At 44.4% G+C, this 20,523-nt stretch overlaps 1 protein-coding gene across 4 annotated transcripts; it reads left to right on the top strand.

Moving 5' to 3' along the window:
- Positions 1-9,771: 9,771 nt before the first annotated feature.
- Positions 9,772-15,507, top strand: LOC124666151 (serine/arginine-rich-splicing factor SR34-like). 4 transcript variants are annotated; one of them, XR_006990812.1, is made up of 13 exons: positions 9,772-9,932; positions 10,699-10,790; positions 11,032-11,097; positions 11,316-11,390; positions 11,481-11,586; positions 11,671-11,717; positions 11,785-11,842; positions 12,022-12,071; positions 12,237-12,293; positions 12,459-12,532; positions 14,375-15,045; positions 15,123-15,191; positions 15,273-15,293. XR_006990812.1 is itself a non-coding variant. In XM_047203502.1 (13 exons), exons 2-13 carry the CDS (start codon positions 10,704-10,706, stop codon positions 15,301-15,303), a joined length of 744 nt encoding a protein of 247 aa, XP_047059458.1. In that variant the 5' UTR covers positions 9,772-9,932; positions 10,699-10,703; the 3' UTR covers positions 15,304-15,507. The 4 variants fall into 4 exon arrangements, 2 of the variants coding, with proteins under 2 accessions (XP_047059458.1, XP_047059459.1); XR_006990813.1 differs by lacking the exon at positions 15,273-15,293 and having other exon boundaries at positions 14,375-14,514; positions 15,012-15,045; positions 15,123-15,189; XM_047203502.1 differs by having other exon boundaries at positions 15,012-15,045; positions 15,283-15,507.
- The last annotated feature ends 5,016 nt before the right edge of the window (positions 15,508-20,523 follow it).

The raw sequence follows: 20,523 nt of genomic DNA, 5'->3' as shown, positions 1-20,523 counted from the left end.
ATAAATTCTTTAAGCATGACTTAAAAACCAGAGGGTACACTCCTACTATTGTTGTAAGAATTACCATAAGAATTACCATAACCATTACCATTATTAGAAGGATATGGCCTATAGTTGTTGTTACCAAAATTATTCCTATAAGCATTGTTGTTGAAATTACTATTTTTAATGAAGTTCACATCAACATGCTCTTCTTGAGCAACCAATGAAGTTAAAGGAACATTATTAGGATCAACATTAGATCTACCATTAACAAGCATAGACATAATAACATCAATCTTATCACTCAAGGAGGAGGTTTCTTCAACAGAATTTACCTTCTTACCTTGGGGAGTCCTTTCAGTGTGCCATTCAGAGTAGTTGATCATCATATCATCAAGAAGCTTTGTTGCAGCACCCAAAGTGATGGACATAAAAGTACCTCCAGCAGCTAAATCCAATAGGTTCCTCGAAGAAAAAATTAATCCTGCATAAAAGGTTTGGATGATCATCCAAGTAGTCAGTCCATGGGTAGGGCAATTCTTTACCAGGGATTTCATTCTTTCCCATGCTTGGGCAACATGTTCATTATCCAATTGCTTAAAATTCATAATGCTACTTCTCAAAGATATAATTTTAGCAGGAGGATAATATCTTCCAATGAAAGCATCTTTACATTTAGTCCATGAATCAATACTATTCTTAGGAAAAGATAGCAACCAATCTTTAGCGCTTCCTCTTAAGGAGAAAGGAAACAATTTCAGTTTTATAATGTCTCCATCTACATCCTTATACTTTTGCATTTCACAAAGTTCAACAAAATTATTAAGATGGGCAGCAACATCATCGAGTACTAACACCGAGAAAATTGCTCTCTCATAACAAGATTTAGTAAAGCGGGTTTAATTTCATAAAATTCTGCTGTAGTAGCAGGTGGAGCAATAGGTGTGCATATGAAATCATTATTATTTGTGCTAGTGAAATCACACAACTTAGTGTTCTCAGGAGTATTCATTTTAACAATAATAAAAATAAGTAAAGCAAACCGAATTAAAAAAGTAAAAAGTAACTATTTTTGTGTGTTGTTGATATAAAGAAAGCAAACAAGACAGAAAATAGAATAAAGCAAGACAATAAACAAAGTAAAGAGATTGGGTGTGAGAGACTCCCCTTGCAGCGTGTCTTGATCTCCCCGGCAACGGCGCCGTAAAGCTTGTCTTGATGGCGCGTGATGCACACGTCCGTTGGGAACCCCAAGAGGAAGGTCTGATGCGCACAGCAGCAAGTTTTCCCTCAGTAAGAAACCAAGGTTATCGAACCAGTAGGAGATGAAGGCCACATGAAGGTTGTTGGTGAAGGAGTGTAGTGCGGCGCAACACCAGGGATTCCGGCGCCAACGTGGAACCTGCACAACACAATCAAAATACTTTGTCCCAACTTAACAGTGAGGTTGTCAATCTCACCGGCTTGTTGTAAACGAAGGATTAAACATATCGTGTGGAGAATGGTGTTTGTTTGCAAAGAACAGCAGAGAACAATGATTGCAGTAGATTGTATTTCAGATGTAAAAGAATGGACCGGGGTCCACAGTTCACTAGTTGTGTCTCTCCAATAAGATAAATAGCATGTTGGGTGAACAAATTACAGTTGGCCAATTGACAAATAGAGAGGGCATAACAATGCACATACATATCATGATGACTACTATGAGATTTACTTAGGGCATTACGACAAAGAACATAGACCGCTATCCAGCATGCATCTATGCCTAAAAAGTCCACCTTCGGGTTAGCATCCGCACCCCTTCCAGTATTAAGTTGCAAACAACAGACAATTGCATTAAGTACTGTGCGTAATGTAAACAATACAAATATCTTTAGACAAAACATTGATGTTTTATCCCTAGTGGCAACAACACATCCATAACCTTAGAACTTTCTCGTCATCGTCCTGCATTCAATGGGGGCATGAACCCACTATCGAGCATAAATACTCCCTCTTGGAGTTACAAGTATCAACTTGGCCAGAGCCTCTACTAACAACGGAGAGCATGCAAGATCATAAACAACACATATATGATAGATCGATAATCAACTTGACATAGTATTCCATATTCATCGGATCCCAACAAACACAACATGTAGCATTACAAATAGATGATCTTGATCATGATAGGCAGCTCACAAGATCTAAACATGATAGCACAAGAGGAGAAGACAACCATCTAGCTACTGCTATGGACCCATAGTCCAAGGATGAACTACTCACGCATTAGTCCGGAGGCGGGCATGGTCATGTAGAGCCCTCCGGTGATGATTCCCCTCTCCGACAGGGTGCCGGAGGCGATCTTCTGAACCCCCGAGATGGGATTGACGGCGGCGGCGTCTCAGTAACTTTTCTCGTATCGTGGCTCTCGGTCCTAGGGTTTTCGCGACGGAAGGATTATATAGGCAAAGGGGCAGATTCGGGGGACGCTCGAGGGGCCCACCCCATAAGGCGGCGCGGCCAGGGGTGGGGCCGCGCCCCCCTATGGTGTGGCCGCCTCGTCGCCCCTCTCCGTCTCCTCTTCGGTGTTCTGGAAGGCTCCATGGAAAATAAGACCGTGGGCTTTTGTTTCGTCCAATTCCGAGAATATTTCCCGTGTAGGATTTCTGAAACCAAAAATAGCAGAAAACAGGAACTGGCGCTTTGGCATCTTGTTAATAGGTTAGTGCCGGAAAATGCATCAAAATGATATAAAGTGTATATAAAACATGTGAGTATTGTCATAAAACTAGCATGGAACATAAGAAATTATAGATACGTTTGAGACGTATCAGCATGTTGTATTTGGTGTATGCAATTGTTGCTAGGTTGTACTGGGCTATATTTGCTCCGTGGTTCCATTTGGAGCTTGTATTGCTACTGGTTAATTATGCTGCTATACTGCTAGTCCTTGATGTTGCTTGTCTGAAGCATTAGCCATTGGCTATGCCTCCCAATACTTGCTTATCACCAAATGGTGAACTGGTGATGCTTACTGGAGGTACTATTCTTGTATCTGTGTCTTGTGGTGGTTTACTGCCATTTATAATTGATGAACCATGTGTTGGTAGTGATTCAATTTGATTAAATGATATTCATTTGATTTCCATGTTGTATTGGAAATAAATAAATGTCTGAACCTGTTCAGGTTATGAAGGCTTGCTCACTTGGTGTTGCTTGCTTGCTTGTGTTGTGACCTCAATAGCTTGCTACTGTCACTGGTTGCATATCAAAGTAGGCTATCTGGTTGGTTTTTATGAAAATAGAGATAGTCACAGTAGGGAATCATGTAAATGAATGCCCTATGATATCCTTTTGAAGAAAATGGATATTTCTGATGGTTCTGAAAACTAGGTGATGCCAGGTGATTCACTTGGTCACTAAGACTAGTTTTATCTGGATATTTTGGATAGGCTAGGTATACGGGTTTACTTATGCATATCCATTTGCTGGATTAGCTAGTGTTGGGTTGGCCTCTCTCTTGCCAGCATCACTTGGGCTATACCAAGTGATGACAAATTCCTATGGAGCATATGCTCCACACCATGTGTGTGTATGAGCATGCTTATGATGGATTGGATCGTCCGGATCCTTTCTAGGTATTAATTATACCTTGCTCCAGCTACTAGATGAAATGTTTGGTTGATGAAGAAGCTTCGCTGGTTGATCTTGATCAACTGGCCCTTCTCCTCCTAGCTCCTGGTTGTTGTTGACTTATGTCACCATGGTTTCTTGCTGGTTTGGTTTGGTTTGGGATGAATGAACTGGATGACTGTGAGGTTGATGTTGTGTTCTTGCTGATGAACTGATGTTCCATGATGATTCATCCCTATCTACTATGCACTGTACAATATATAGCAACCCTAGGTGGTTGCTTGGTCGACAACACTACCCTGCCTTATGATGCGGTGTCCTCTCCTTATTTCACCATGGTGGTGAGTCATGGAAAAAGATCTATGTCATGTGCTTTGGCTCTGGTTGGGACTTGATCCCCCCTGCCTGAGCTTATCTCCCTAATTCTACTTCTTTTTACTGTCCTAGTGGCATTGCCACTTGTTACTGGACACTTTTGGGTTTTTCCTTGTGAATTATGCAGGTTTCAAATGAGTCAAGAGTGGAGGATGAACAAGTGAAAAATTTAGAAGAACTTAGTCGAGGAAAATACTTCATATTGTAATCTTTATTTTTATTTACTCATTTCTTATTTGTATTTGATCCTACTTATTGTAATCTCCAAGAATTGTGTAATGACAATGTATTATGTGTGATTTATTAATAAACCTCAAATTTTCCTTATGATCTATTTGTAATATATTTATAATGCATTACTTTGAATAAGTTATGAATCTTTGAATGGTTTGAGTTATTAATTTTGAATTCATTTGAATTATGGTTTACTTATATTCCTATATGGTTTGAAATTCAAATTTGAAATGCAAATTCAAACTCCTCTCCAAAACCCTAATTTCAAAAGAGGTCATGTCGAAATTCATAGCACTCTCATCACCCTAACCCTAATGGGAACGAGAAAGAAACTTCGATCACTCTTGAGTGTTATGCAATTACGCGCGAAAATTTCCCCCGTTTTGCGATGCAATGCACAATCCTTTTCTAAATATACCCCGCATTTGTCCTAAGTTCTGGGATGTTACACCGCACCTAGGACTATACCAATGCGATGCGCACGACGTTCCATTTCTAGCCGGAGAAGCACTAGATGAACGGTAAGAAGATACGTTGCCATCGCCATTTTTTATCTTATTCTATCTACTGAAATTCAGATATACATCTCTATTCTCTAATTAACTTCGTCTTACGTTCTCCTCACGGGCGTCTTGTGCGATCGCCTCTCACCGACCTCTCTAAATTCCAACGGTAAGTTGTTGATTAGTCTAGGCACATGCATGTGAACTAATGCTTTGTGTTTCTGAGCATTTGTAGCTACGGAGTACTAACACCCGCGAATTTTGACATCTGCTGTCGTGTGCACCGGCCGTTCTTTGTGTTTGTTGCAGGTCCATTGTACTACTCCGTAGCTACCAGTGGAGCCCGCACAAGGCTGTGTGGGGCAACATTAGGTGGGGCCACGCCGTGTCGCGCGACCTCATCCACTAGCTCCACCTGCCGCTGGCCATGGTGGTACATGATCAATGGCATGTGGACGCCGAGTTGACGCGTGAACCCGTCGAACCCGCTGCTGCGGTGCTGTGCCTAGTCAGAGTCAAACCCTGTGCTGGTGCCGCCGCTGGGCATCGCACTCACAGACTTCTGCCACTCGACGATGGCGTGGATCAACCCGGTGGACAGGGCGTGGCGGGTCAAGAACTCAACACCGGGTCCAAGATTGAACAGGCACTGATGCATAGTAAGCGCGGTTTTGTGTATAGTCCATTTGGCTAACTAAGGCAGTTTTTCCTACATTTGTCTTGTACGATGAACCCCTCTGGCCTGATATTTCCTAAATTATCATCATCTCATCAAAAGATTGGACACCTTTGCCCTATCATGGAATGTTCTTTGTTTGTTTGCATGTTATACACGAGGCCACATATTGGATCCACATGTGGTCATATCTCCTTCTAGATGATCAACGTGAGTCCATGGATTCGGAATGCACTCGGCCGATGGCAATCGTACTGGCTATCTTGAGCCATGGTGGTATGCCATGTACTAATATGATGCAAAATGCATATGCATCTTATGTATTCCTTATTTTAGGTGGATCATTCATGTAGGCACAATATGTAAACTTTGAAGGCTCTAAACTGCTAAGTAAAAGGGTTTGTGGATCAATTTGATGTAGAGGCCAGGATGTCAATCCCCCTTTCGAAAAAAGTGATCGTTGTTGTAGATCATGGCAGGTAGTTGCAATGGGTTTTTCTACAACAAATCCATGCAAACATGATCTAGTCGACCATGGCGGAGACATTTTTATCTCCACAACTCTTCTCCTTGAAACAACAGAATGCATTGCCCAGGGGATGTGATAAAGGGTGAGCACATGTAGATGCAAAAAAAGGAATAGTCCTCAGTTCCTTCTATGGGCAATTTATTGATTCCGTCGGAATTTGAATTTTTGTCTAATTATTGTATGAACTATACGCTGGAAAACATATATATGAATTTTTGAAGTTTATTGTAATAATATCTCACATATTTGCATTATATCATGAGGTACCACCATTTTTTTAATAACTCATGATATTTCCCACAAAATCCCCTTTCCGTGGTATCAAACCACGGGAGCAGTACCTTGAAGTGCATGTGTTAAGCCTAGCATTAGAGTTACGTGGGCCTTTGGGCCTAGTGCATGGAGGTTGAGCCTCTGGGTGAGTTGGGACTCAAGGATGGGGAGAGCTAGGTGGCACAAATCCAATGTCTCGATAACATGTGGGTCCCACATACCAGTTGAGTATCACTGGATATCCACTAGATGAAACGCAAGCACGTTCTCATCTCATCAGTTAGTGGATATCCACCACACCTCATGAAATCCATGGCCGCAACCAACCCTCCATACCCTCATGCATGTTACTGGAATTTGTAATTTGTTGTCGAGAAAACAAGCTAATAAGGCACATTCATGTTACTGGAATGTGTAAAATTTGTTACCGAGAATTAGAAGATACGGCTCACTCTCTACTCCGTTGTCCTCATGCTAGCCAACTATGGAGTGCTATGAAGGATTGTTGGTTGTTACCGACTAATGTTGAGCTTCAGGACCCTTCATATAATTGGTTTTACATTGTTTTTTCAAAGATTCCAACACAACTAGTTGACTCAACATCAATGGTGGCTTGGCATGGTTGTAATGAAGCAACTATGAAAAACCATTGTCGGCCATCCAAAGTTCTAAAAGGTTTCAATGAAGTTCATTCGAAATGTGCAAGAATCCTCCATAGATGTGATTTTGAAAGGAAAGCATCTGGTTGTTGATTCTCCTCCAAGAGTCACTAGATATAATCCTACTCCAGCACCAGATAAACCATGGGTGAGTCTCCTCTTGGTTCGTTGAAGCTTACGATCGATGGATTGTTCAAGAACAGACCAGGAGATGTTGGTATACTATTAAGAGATGAAATTGGGAATATTATTTTCTATACGTGCATGTACCTTATGCATTGGGAGGATGCCCTATAATCTGAACCTTTTGCATGCATGGAGGGCCTTGACCTTGCATTATCACACTCCCAGTTGCCTATCATAGTTGATACATATTGTAGTCAGCTGGTGGCAATGATCCAAGCTCGTAGACTAGATCGCTCAGTTTATACTAGCACTGTAGCTGAAATTAAAGCACTAGTCAATCAAGGTAGAGTATGCTGCTTTGTAAAAGTGGAGTGTGGATAAGTTAGGCTTAGTTAGAGCATCTCTAGCCGAGCCCCTAAACACGCGAACTGAAAACCCGGAGTTTTGTTCACCAAACGTGTTTACGGGTCGAAAAATCGCTGGCGCATAACATAGCCCGTAAATCAAAACTGTAAAAGATTATTTTACAGTTTTGGTTTACGGGCTTTGTTCTGCGCCAGCGGCTTCCGAACCCGTAAAGGCAAGGTTTTTCATAGAATTCATATGCAAGAATACAAGAATCGATCATAATTAATCAAATAATCATCCAAATTATTACAACACATAAACAAATGTCTGAACTAAATTATTACAACAGTTTCGGGGAAATTGAAGAAACGAAAAATGTCTCAACCAAATTACAAAAATTCTCGAAAAATTGAACAAATGAACAAATGTCTCGACAATGATACATGTCACACATAAATGAATGAAATGGTAGGATCAAAGGCGGCGGCCATGTCGCTGCGAGTGGTGCATTTTCAGATCATAAACGAGCTAGGCACGGGTACTGGCATTCTCAATCTGCCGATGCGTTTTAAGGAAAACTTCAATGCGATCCGGATTGCGTTGGGGTTCCACTCGGGTGCCAACGTTGTCATAGAAGCAGAGCAAGCTTAACTCTCTTTTATCCTCGATGATCATGTTGTGAAGAATCACACAACATGTCATGATGTTCACAAGGTTTTTTTTGTCCCAAAACCGGGATGGGCCACGAACAATGGAAAACCAAAACACCGAAAGCTCTCTCAATGTCCTTGTGAGCTGCTTCTTGAGCTTTGGCAAATTCAGCTTCTATTCTGTCTTGAGGATCCTTCACGGACTTAACAAAAGTTGTCCAATCCGGATAGATGCCATCGGCTAGGTAATATCCCATTGTATACTCATTGTTCATGACCTTGTAGTTGCACGTGAGTGCTTCCCCATTTGCTAATTTCGCAAATAAAGGGGATCTTTGCAGCACGTTGATGTCATTGAGTGTTCCCGGCAAACCAAAAAAAATGCCAAATCCACAAATCTTGTGATGCAACGGCCTCAAGTACAATGGTAGCATCTCTGCTCTTGCCATAGTACTGCCCATGCCATGCTTTGGGACAATTCTTTCATGTCCAATGCATACAATCAAGACTACCAAGCATGTGAGGCCAACCTCTTTTCTCATTTATCTCCATCAATCTTTTTGTGCCATCCTCATTGGGAGCTCGGAGATAGGTTGACCCAAACAACTTGATAATCATGCGAGCAAACATACGCACCGACTCTGTGGTAGTATCTTCGCCAATTCGAAGATACTCATCGGTGTAATCCGCAAGGATGCCATACGCAATCACCCTCATGGCAGCCGAGATTTTTTGAAACGGGCTGAAACCCATCACGCCGGCGACATTTCTACGTTGCTTGAAGTAATTCGAATTGGCTTCGCATGCCTTGACGATTTTGACGAACAAACTACGACGCATGCTATATCTACTACGGAATAGATGCGGCGGATAGGTAGGTACCTTGGCGAAGTAGTCCTCCATCAGCTGCTGCTCGTGGCCGGGGAGGCGATTCCGTTGGATGTGGTTCCGGCCAAGCACCGACCCGCGCCTCCGATTCAGCAGCTTCGCGCGGTCCTCCAGCTCCTTGACGGAGAGAAGGAGGATGGTGGCCTCCACATCGTCGTCCTGGAGCAGCTCGTCGAGGTTGGAATCATGCGAGCTCGACGAATTGGACAGATCGACATCGACGAACTCATCGCCCGAGCTCATCCTCCATTCGGACGGCGCGGCGGCACCCGGAGCTGGGCAAGGAACCGCGGGCGGGGGTGTGGGGTTGACCTGCGCTATCTCCGGGATGCCGGACTCGGGTGAATCGGGCGGTGCGGCGGCGGCGGAGTGTGGTGGCGGCACGAAGAGGGAGAGAGCGAGCAGTTGCGTGCGGTGAAATTTCATCGCACCCTAGATATGGATCCACCATTCGGTTCGCTCGAGCGGCCCCTACAAATACAGGTGGATTTGGGTTTTCGGTCTCGCACGAAAAAAAAATCGGTTTCGCCTCGTTTACGGTAACTGATCGCGCCTTTTTCAGCCCAACCCGTAAACTATCGGTTAATTTTTAGTTTTCGATTTTTACGGGCTCTGCTAGAGATGCTCTTATGTTTTAGCAAACTTTGGTCAAACCGGTTCAGGCGCTGATTTAGTTCTTCACATGTTGTACTCGAGTCTGTTGTAATCCATGATGCTTAATAAAAATCCAATTTTTACCCGCAACAAAGAAAAACCAACCCTCGGGCGTGAATCTGTCATCTGTGGATGATAGAATTGTCATTCTTAGTGAGCCCTCTCGTGTAAAAAAAGGAGAATTTAGGGTACATATGGAAAATAACACCTTTAGGCATCTATTTACCTTTCCACGCGGCGTCGGCTGCGGAGTCCCGAAGCTTCTCGACCCGCCGCCGACCTGTCGACTCCGCAGGGACACCAACTGAAAACCTCAGAACACTTATCCACCTGTTCTTCGATCACCACCAGCACGTCGAGTTCTCCGCCACTTTCTCCCGTCTCTGCCGCGCAGTTCCTCTTCCCCGCTGCGATTTCCGGGTAAGTTTCTGGCCCGCAGGTCGCCTTTCTTTTTGTCGTCGGTCTACAGGTGTTTTTTTTCGCGATTAGAGATCCGCAGTCCAACTTGTTTCCATTTCTATTTTCGCGTAACCACGGATAGATTTACCACTTCTTTAAATCTCGATGCGAGGAGTTTGACTGTATCCAACCAACGGTTCTGTTCTCGACTTTGTGTCATGTAAGCGATAGAACGTTGCGGAAACGGTGAAATCATCTTCACATAGCGAAGACCGTGGTTCAGCTGCCGCGTACCAAGAATCGACACTTTTTCCTCCTACTGACGACCTTGTGATGCCATTAGGATCGGTTTAGGGTACCATGCCATTGCCAGATGCTATATGGTTTTATAGTTGATTTGACAAAGTTCAGTGCAGTTATTTGGGCGTACTTTAATAATAGGTAATGGGAATTTTTGTGGCACAACAGGTAGTAAAAAGATAGACGACGGGACCCAAGGCCGCACTCTGTCAGCTTTCTTGTGATTCTGTAGTTAAATTAAATCCATAATATCCGTTACACATATTAGAGTATAAATTTGTCTCTGAGATCTTTTTTCCTGCTGGTGACAATGAGACATCACCGGCAACTTATTTTCTTCTATTGCTATTGTATTTTTTTTTTTGTAATTGTACTGTTTTCTGCCCTCTCCGAGTTAGTAAATTTGCATAAAAAATTAGAAGTGCACTACATTTCTCCTACCCTTTCATCTATAACCTGTATGAACTTTTATCTTCTGTAACCGCAGACACAATGGGCAGGCGCAACAGCTGCACCATTTATGTGGGCAATCTCCCTGGGGACATCCGAGAGAGGGAGGTTGAGGATCTCTTTTACAAGGTAAATCTTCAGTCTTGTATAATGATTACTTGCAATTCCTTTTCTAGTGTCTTCATCAGTTATAAAATGATAATACTGTAGCAAAAATTGATGGTATTCTTGATCATGTTTTCAGTGTAAGTTGTAGATTAGTAAGGAAATTTGCAATAGGTTGCAGCTCACAACAACTTCCATGGCATTGTAGAAAACAGAATGGCTTTATTCATGCCTTCATTTCCTTCTCTGATGTATCATTATGCAGTATGGCCGTATCGTGGATATTGACTTGAAGATTCCTCCAAGACCTCCTGGTTACGCTTTTGTTGAGGTCAGTTTTTTTGTTATGGTCATATAAATATTTTACTGCTGTTTGGAGCTTATATTCAGAATTTATGATAAAAGACAGCCTATTTTTATCATTTTATATTATAATTTCTCGACTAAGGGATATTATGATTATAAAAAATGTGATGTAATATAGTGCTAGTCTTTTTTGGGGTTGATATGACTAAGTATTGGATGCCAACAAAACTGATGCTTTTGTAGTTTGAGGATCCCCGTGACGCTGATGATGCAATATATGGCCGTGATGGGTATACCTTTGATGGCTACAGGTTGCGGGTATGAGTGTACTGTACTGTATGTTACCTTTATGAAAGTGAAGTCGTTTTGTTTCTTCCTCATGCATGTGTTCTTAAATTTTTCTCCCAGGTGGAATTAGCTCATGGTGGAAGAGGTCAATCGTACTCACACGATCCCCCAAGAAGCTTTAGCGGTGGACGCCGTGGAGGTGTTTCTAGGCGCTCGGAGTACCGCGGTTTGTACCTCCATCTTCTTAAAAGATGATTGATATTTGTTGATGTGGATTCTCATTTAGATCTTCATGTTGAGAACCACACAGTTATGGTGGATGGTTTACCTTCGTCAGCGTCATGGCAAGATCTGAAGGTACTGGAATTGTATATGACTTCTGTTTGTTGATTTTGCTGTGCACTAGTTAACTTCACTTATTCAGGACCACATGCGACGGGCTGGTGATGTCTGTTTTTCTGATGTATACCGGGAGGCTGGAGGTTAGTGATAATGCTTCTAATTTTCTTTTCCCAGTATGTAAACATTGTAGTAGTGCACACACTATAAGATAGAGGAGCTAATTGTTTGGATCTGTTGCCATAAATGTATCCATTGTTCAAATCATAGTTCAGTGTGATGCACACAATATTGATGGCAATTGATTTTATTTGTGTTTCAGAAATTGTTGGAATTGTGGATTATACAAACTATGATGACATGAAATACGCGGTAGGTTTGCTCTCTATACCCTTCGCTCTCTGTAATGTGAAATTATTGTGAAAACTATTCATTGCTATGGGAGGGGATCTGTTGAGAACACATTTTGGCGATTTGTGGTTCATCCCTGTTTTCGCTGTGATGTACATTTTCACAATCTTCTTGGTAATTTTGCAGATTAGGAAGCTTGATGATACAGAATTCAGAAATGCATTTTCACGGGCATATATCAGGGTATGGGTTTACTTCTTTTCCATTAATAATTTAATAGTATTTAAGATAGTATTTGCATGTCTGTTTGATTTTAAACTTGAATATTTTCCATCGTGTGGCACACGTGATAAGCTATCTGAAACCAACAAAACTTGAATATTTTCTATTGTTGCTACTCTATTGTAGGTGAGGGAGTATAATGCTAGATCAAGAAGCAGAAGCGTTAGCGTCTCTTACTCAAGAAGTCGCAGCTATAGCAGGTATCTTAATTTGTTCTCTTCATGATCTACACGGCGGTACTGATTCTTGAGCACATTGTTCCTTAGATCTGTCTCCTGGCCCCCCTTACCCGTGGATCAAAGGTTTGCGATTTTTTATTTACCTCCAAGTTATTTTGTGAGAAGTACCAGTAATTCAGTTCATGAAAGATATGGGAGGAAACCCACCAGGCGACTCGGGAGGTTTTTGATTCAGTATTTAGTTATTTACGTTGACCTCCTCCGGCCACGAATCGCATTGCTGCCGGCGCTGTTGTCTCTCACGTCCTCACAGTTTTCCCTGCCTAGTCCTTCCCTGTGCCCCCCTAGTGCTCCCAGGATTGTCCTTTCTCCATTTCCTTGTGTCCTAGGTGATGGCTGAGATCCGGTATGCTGCCTTTTGGTGGCACACGTCCACGTCCGAATTATGCTGGCACGGGATGCCCGTGGCAGTGGCAGAGCCACACTTGAGCTGTGTAGTCAAATGAATACACAGTTTTTCGACAATACAAGCTGAAAATGTGCAAAAAAATATTAAAAATTTATACAAATACATGTATTTGACTACACAACATTAAGCTGACAACACAGGGTTGTTGTCCTGGCTCCAGCTCCACCACTGGCCCGTCACCATGGCGCCATGCTGCGCACACGGCCGCCCCTGCTGCCCAGTACAGGTTCGCGCCGAGGTGTGGCTGTCTCTTTTCTCTCACGAGTGGCACCTGCTATCCATTTCTGTTGGATGGCGGTCCTCCACTGTTTTGCGCCGTCAAGTAAGCTTCTCTCCAGATGTTTTGTCTGGCAAGTACGGGCTGCCTTCGGTGCGGCGCGCGGTTGGCGAAGCCCCTTCCCCCCATGGTTGTGGTCACGCCATGGAGGTGCTGGATTTGAGATGGGGCACGTGCTCCTGGAGAAATCACTGGTTCTGAGCGACCACGGCAGTGCCCTTCAGCATCCTAAACCTTCCTAGAGGCGTGGTCATGGAGATATACCTCCCCTCGCTGTTTTTCTGGGCGAAACATCAGCGACACCGACTCCTTTTGGCCTCGTTACCCTTCTTGAAGGTATTGCATGGGAACCCCAATCGGCCAGGTTGACATGTGTCTTGGTGATTGCCGGGAGGCGAATGAGAGCGGGATGAGAGGGTCTGTAGGCGACACAGTTCTGCCATCTGCTCTTGTTGTTCCTGTGGTGCCTTCGGTGACACAGGTGTCCCCTTACATTGCAAATTCTTCGGGCTCGATCCACAGACGAGACGATGCTCACAATCGCACAGTTCTGCCATCTGCATTTGTTGACTTGCTCGTTGTCCAATATTGTTACATGGTGATTTGCCTGATATGCGAGTGATGTTGTGCCATTTTGCAATCACGAGGCATTTTGACACCTTCTGATGGCACCAGCGATATGCTACTTGGACTGCATGTGGCCATTTGTGGTGATGGTTGTCATCTGTGCCACAATGTTTTGTCTAGCGCACCTGCCGTACCTCTTCTTATTTTCTCTTTGGTGTAACCTCTTGGTGTTTGCATTGTGAAGTCGCAATCTAAGTATCCCGACCACTGGACCTTCTGAAAGGAGGTCAGGAGCCTGGTAATTGTATCACAAGAGAAAGAGCTTTTGCACGCATGTCATTTAAGGTTACAGAAACATAAATAGGTCCCAGAATGGTTGTCCTGATGTTTCATGATTCTTCCTTAATTTGATATCACCAATGATTAATTCTTGTGAGGAATCACTATCTTTGAATGTTAGCTTTGTTTCCTTTATGGTCCAATGAATGATGGAACATGCACTGCTGGCTGGCTAACCTGCAATGTTTAAGATTATCTTTGTTTTTCCTAGATCTGGCCATGCTGCGATCTGGGGACTTCTTTCGTAGATAATTGGATGTGTTGAGATTTGGAACTATGGATAGTAGAGATGGATTATCACCAAATATATGGCGAGTGGCAACAAGTCCTAGGAGCAAGATAGTCTTGACAGTAAGGATATGTGGAGTGGGTCTTGTGGCATTATTTAAATGGTGTATATTGTAGGCTTAATTTGCAATAATCATCAATGAGGCCCTCATTTTTATGGAACTTTAAGCTTTCTGCTAATTTATCTTGACATTCTTCTAAAAGTATAATTTAAAACTAGCCAAGCCTATCCCAACTTGCTTGGGACAAAAGGCTTTGCTGTTGTTGTTTTTAAAATAGAGAAGAATGAATCACAAGTACCGCTTAATCATTTTCTGGGCAAGTGTACATGCCAAGAGATTGTCATTAACAAATGAGGATGCACGTCTTGGTTAGGTTGTATGTTCAGTTTCAGTTTTATTAGTCAGACCTGATAGGCAAATGCGTAAATTGCACTGTGGTTTCTTTGTCAGGATATCTGAAGTTCTTGACATACTGTTGCATTCATAGCTGATAGGTTTTGGTGTTAGGATGACTCAACACTCCCTTGTAATGAACTTTGTTTGTGTAACTTTTTGCAGATCGCTGTCAAGATCCCGATCCCCAGTTTCTTCTGTAAGTCTTTTAAGATGAGCTGACCGAATCTTTACTTCAGTCGTTTGTTCAAAGCAACTAATGGGATTCTTTTGCAGGCCTCTCCTGGAAAATCTGTGAGCAGAAGCCCTAGCAGGAGCAGGAACTTCTCTGGCTCAGCATCTCCTGTAATACCGGGCACCCACTTACCTATTTCCGTGAAATCACTTATGATTAACTTCGCTAACACGGTGTCCATATCCTGGCAGGTGAGATCAGATTGATCGTTGGCACTCGTAAGCAGTGAGCGACTGCTTTAGGATAAGGGTACGCCCACTTCCCTGGATAGTGAAACTGGGTTACCAGTTGCCACTGGTGTTTTTCATCGTCTGCACAACATCATATTTATTGAACAGATTATTGCGCTTACCATGCGTGTCTAGTTGTAATGTGTTCTGTTGTCAGATTAAGAGTTATATTCAGAGAGATCTTTATTTTGTGGCAGAGTTACATATAGGAGTAACAGTTATGTGTTACATTATTATTGAAATACACTAATAAACAAAAAGGCCCTCCCTAGGGCGACTTCGGGGCCGATCTTGTCGGGCCGCCGCCAAGCCCGCCGCCACACCCTCCTCTTGCCGTTGCTGCTGCCGGCCCTCGCCGTGGTGGTGGCGGCCCAGCCGACGAAGGTGGTTGGGGGTGGAGGTCGTCGGGGATCCCCGCCATGGCCGCTAGGGCGGGTCTGGTCGGGCCATCGCCGTGCAGCCTAGGTGACGCCCCTGATCGAGGTGGAGGTAGAGATCTCTTCCCGGCGACGCCATGGATGGAGTAAAGATGATGGATGGAGTAAAGATGCTGGGCCGGTGGGTGGCGGTGGTGGTGATCCCAGATCTAGATCTGGATGTCTCCTAGGCCGCCCCCTCCCCCTTGATCTCGATCTTAGCTACGCTTTGGGCCGGTTCCGATGGAGGATCGATCGTCGTCTCCTTTCCCTGTCGGCCTTGCCTTTGGGTCGCTGGTACGGTTTGGAGCGGAGGCTTGCAGGTTTCCGGTGGGTCACGTGGGGGATGCTGGATCGGCATGAATAAAGAGGTGGTGGTCCGCGGATCTCTCTTACGCCAAGACAAAGACTTTCTTACGCATATCCGTCTGTATTTGGCTGGATGTTGAGTTTCGGAAGGCTTCACTGGCAAATGTAATAGTACTGGTGCCTGGAGTTTGCTGGTTTTGTGAGGTATTCGGTGGTGCGCACCCAGCATTTATTTCGATCGTTTGGTTCTGGAGGTAGCGACGAGAAGTTTTGTTCTGTGTTGCCAGCAGATGACATTCTAATCCATGGTGTATTAGAGATGGAGAATTGTCGTGGTGCTATTGAGGATTTGCTTGATATTCTGGGTGTCGTAACAATAGTATGCAAGTGGGGGCAGCAACGCAGGTGAAGTTTAATGTTTTATCTTTCAAGGTCTTGCCTTAATTAGTTGTGTTTGGCAATGATCTTGTTGAATATATTATTTTGAGAGCGTGTCGGGGCGCGTGTGCCGTGAGCCCGTTTGGAAGCGATCTGATGGTCCCACCTCCTCCGCAGTACGTGCCGCCAGCCACACTACCACAGTACGCGCTGCAGCAGCCGCAACCACAGCCACCGGAGGCCTGGAGGTCCCCCAGCTAGAGGCGTTCCTGCCCTTCATCGACCTTATCTCCGACGATGAAGAAGATAGCGGTGCAACAAATTAGGATTTAGATTTTAGTTTTAAACTATGTAAATTATGTTTGAATTAATGAAACTTCTATCAAATTTTCTTGCGCTTTGTAAACTTCATGTCAAATTATTTGTTTTGTGTGAGCGGGCTAAATAGCCAGCGGATAGATAGGTCGCGCCGCTATGCGCACCATCTTGATAGGCCGAACCACGAGACGCATCTTATTGGTGAACCGATCCAAATAGATAAAAACGGATTATTTAGGTCACCAGGTCGGCCCGCCGAAGGGTCACCGAGCTAGTTTCTCGAGGAAACATGCTGGAAACCACTTGTACGTATATATGTACGCACTCACGTATATCTAGGACAAGAGACCAAGCGGCTAGCTAGTGTCTCCATGTCCACATATCGTATGGTAGCCTAGCGTCGAACACGTTGATATCCATGTGTCATGATGCATGCCTTCCATGCGCGTACGGTGGCTGAATATATACGCCATTCACAAGCCACAACACACGGAAGCTAGAGAATACCTATCTCAGAACGCAGCACAGCAGCAGCAACAAATACTACAACATCAAACACTATGACGGTCCTCTTGCTGCATGCCTTGGTGTTGGTGCTGGCAACTACGGCTATGGCGACGGCTTCGGACTACGGCAACGCGGGCGGCAACGCCACCTCGGGTCCCGTCCTATGTAACGGCGGAGGATGCCAGCCACCGTCGCAGCCGCAACCCCTGCCTATCTACGGAGGGCCCCCACCTTCGCCGTCGACACCGGCCTCCCCGGGCACGCAGGCGCCGTGCCCGCCGGTGCCAGTCGTTTGCTGCGGCGGCCAGAACACGCCCCAGCAGCCGTACTACCAACCACCTCCTACCGGTTACCTACCCTACTACAACAGCTCGGCTTCGCCTTCGGTTCTACGGCCTGCTGCCGTTTGGTATTACCTGACCGCAGTATGTCTCGCATGGTGGGCAAGGGTGTAGTCGCTGGGTACACTAGTAGAACTTTCAGGACTCATCATAATGTGTAATAAATATGTACTATACTTTCCCTAAAAAAGATGCAACTAAACTTGGAGTTAACTAAGAGATCCTAGATCTTTGGCAACTTTCTGTCAGGTTACTTGTCTTCGTGGCTGTTCATTGCCTATAGGCTATAGCGGTTAGCATTAGGAAGTAAGTTATGGAACTGTCAATCCCGGTGATGTTTTTGCCCTGTTTAAAAGCCATCGACCTCGAATCGGTGATGTTTTTGCCCTGTTTAAAAGCCATCGACCTCGGTGACAGCTTGTTCCTAGAGTGATTCTAGGAGATTAGTTAGTAGCTTAGTGCATGTTATTAGAACTACAGTAATAATACATCATTACGGAAACGTTAAACATGTGTGTTGATCATGCATTAAATCACGAGTAAATTTTAGTTTTACCCCTTATTTTGTCATTTGTGACAATGATTGCCCCATAGTAGAAAGTTATCCACTTTGCCCCACTTAGGGAAATTTGTGCCAATTCTTACCCTATTTAAATATTTTACACTGCTCTATTCAGTGAGATTCAATTGTCATAGCAATATATCTTTTCGCATCTCATGCCGTTTGTTTTTTCTTGACATATTTTATCGATTTCCCTTCCTAAGAGCATCCCCACTCGTCGCTCCACACGCTCAAATCCGGCGAAATTTTCGTCCGGATTCGAGGAAAATTTGGCCTGGGGAGCGCCGAAGTTCCAGCGTCCCGGGGAATTTGCGCGGGCTAGAGCATGGAATCTTCACTGACACGCGGGCCAGATCGCGGAATTTGCTCCATCCGGAGTCCCCGGCAACACCCCGGGAAACCGATGATAGCCTAGGGAGTCCGGACGGATTTAGCCAAATCCGGACGAAAACGAGAAGCTGGGAGCGTGACTGAGCCAGTTTCGTCCGTCCGGATGAAAAAAGAGGCTCCGGAGAGCTATCAGGGGGCATGAGTGGAGATGCTCTAATACCCACCTGGCTGTGTTGCGTCCTCTTCCAGCGGCTGGCACGAATCATCTACAGTACTGATGTTACTGTACCGGTATAGTAATGAACTTGATCAGCCCGCCAGTTGCATCCAACGACCTATAGAGCTATCTAGTCTCGCATACTCCCATCTAAACGTATTTGTCCAAGTACTTCCAGCGAGCTCAATGTCTTCTTCCTCCCATGTGCATCAGGTGGCAGTGCCGCACTACCTATATACATCTGCGCGCATTAGATAGCTGCTTGACCGGTGAGTTGATCGAAGGATTCGATTACTGCGAGGAATAGCCTGTCAATCGGCCTTGGAACGCCGACTAGGGACCTAATAGCAGTGAATGTTCCGCAGTGTCAAGGTCTGTCATAGATGCCATGCACGCCGTGCTCTGGCTGATGTTCAGCAGAATGACCCGTCATTGACCTGGCGTTTGGCGCAGACGTTGACGTACTCTGCTGTGCCATATTCCGCGCCATCGGATGATTGTCCCTTGTCAGAGCGCGCGAGATGGAGTTCATAGTGACGGTGGGTTCATGCATTCACGGCAATGGCACAAGTTTCACTAAATAAGGTAAGAGTTGGCACAAATTTCACAAAATGAGGTAAAGCAGAAGAATTTTTACTAAATAAGGTAATTACTGTCACAAATGACAAACTAAAGGGTAAAAAGGACCTTCTAGGATGGAGCTCCTCCCTCCTCCCACCACCGAGCCCTAGACACCTTCTTCACCGGCGATCTTCTTGATCTCTGGTGTTCTCTCCCTTCGGCTCCGATCATCTTCTCCGGCGTCTTCTCCCCTTCAAGGTGATACCCAATGGCTCCCTCACCTCTCGGCCGTTGGAAGGTTTCTTTTGAAGTTTTGCTAGACTCTGGTAAGAGCAAGTCTTCCCCTGGTTTTTTGTTGCTTTGGCCGAGGAATTGGCTAGCTCTTGTTAATCACAAAGATGCTCCTTTGGTTGGTAAACACCTCAAAGATGGTGAGGTGTTTTTTTCTCGGATCGACCGTCGATTTCGGCCTCATGTGGTTTTCGTTGAATCTTGTCCGCTTTCCCTCTCCGGTTTTTCTTCGTTCCCCGAAGCGCCTCCTGTTAGATGGAGGGTTACTTATGCTGATCTTGTCTCTCCTTCCGCCAATAAGGATACTAAGCCAGCCTTTCAACGAGATCAGCTTTTCTCATCCTCAAACCACATGCTAAGAGGATAGTTCTTTTGGACTCAAAGGAGCAAGTGTTGGATGCTAGGTTTTTGCTTCGAATGAGAAAATTCAAACTCGGACAGAGCATAGATCTTACTCGTGTTCTCTCGCTCTCATAGGAGATCGTGTTATCTCAAATTCAATTTCTCAAGCTTTGCTTTTGGATACATCTTCTTCTGATACTAGACCTTTAGAGGATATGATACATTGTTCTGTGCCAAAGATTGTTGACACCTCAGTCATGCATGGTGATGCCTTCGAAGGATTAGACTTCAAGCAGGGGCTGGACTTTTCTTTAGAATGTCTTACAAAATTTGGTCAAAGAGTGAATATGAACAAGTTCTCGACTAGGAAGCCTTTCTTTCTGGTTTGCTCTTTTGGTCGTGCAAGTTTTAGATTGGATGTTCATACTCGTGGCTATTGCATTACAAGCTTGTTTTGGTGGCATTGCTGCTCTATACAATGTCAAATTCCTCCGTGACAGAAGTTTCAGGTTTTCTGTTTCATCAAGTTCAATTGGTTTCCAAATTTACAACTTGAGTTCACGAGCACAGTCCTCTTTCAAGGTTTTCTTTCATCTCTGGGGACAAGGCGGGCCTAATTGGATTGCAGAAGAAAGAAAAT

The sequence above is a fragment of the Lolium rigidum genome, chromosome 6, assembly GCF_022539505.1.
Source record: "Lolium rigidum isolate FL_2022 chromosome 6, APGP_CSIRO_Lrig_0.1, whole genome shotgun sequence".
Taxonomy (NCBI): Eukaryota; Viridiplantae; Streptophyta; class Magnoliopsida; order Poales; family Poaceae; genus Lolium; species Lolium rigidum.
This window is presented reverse-complemented; position numbering and strand designations above follow the sequence as displayed.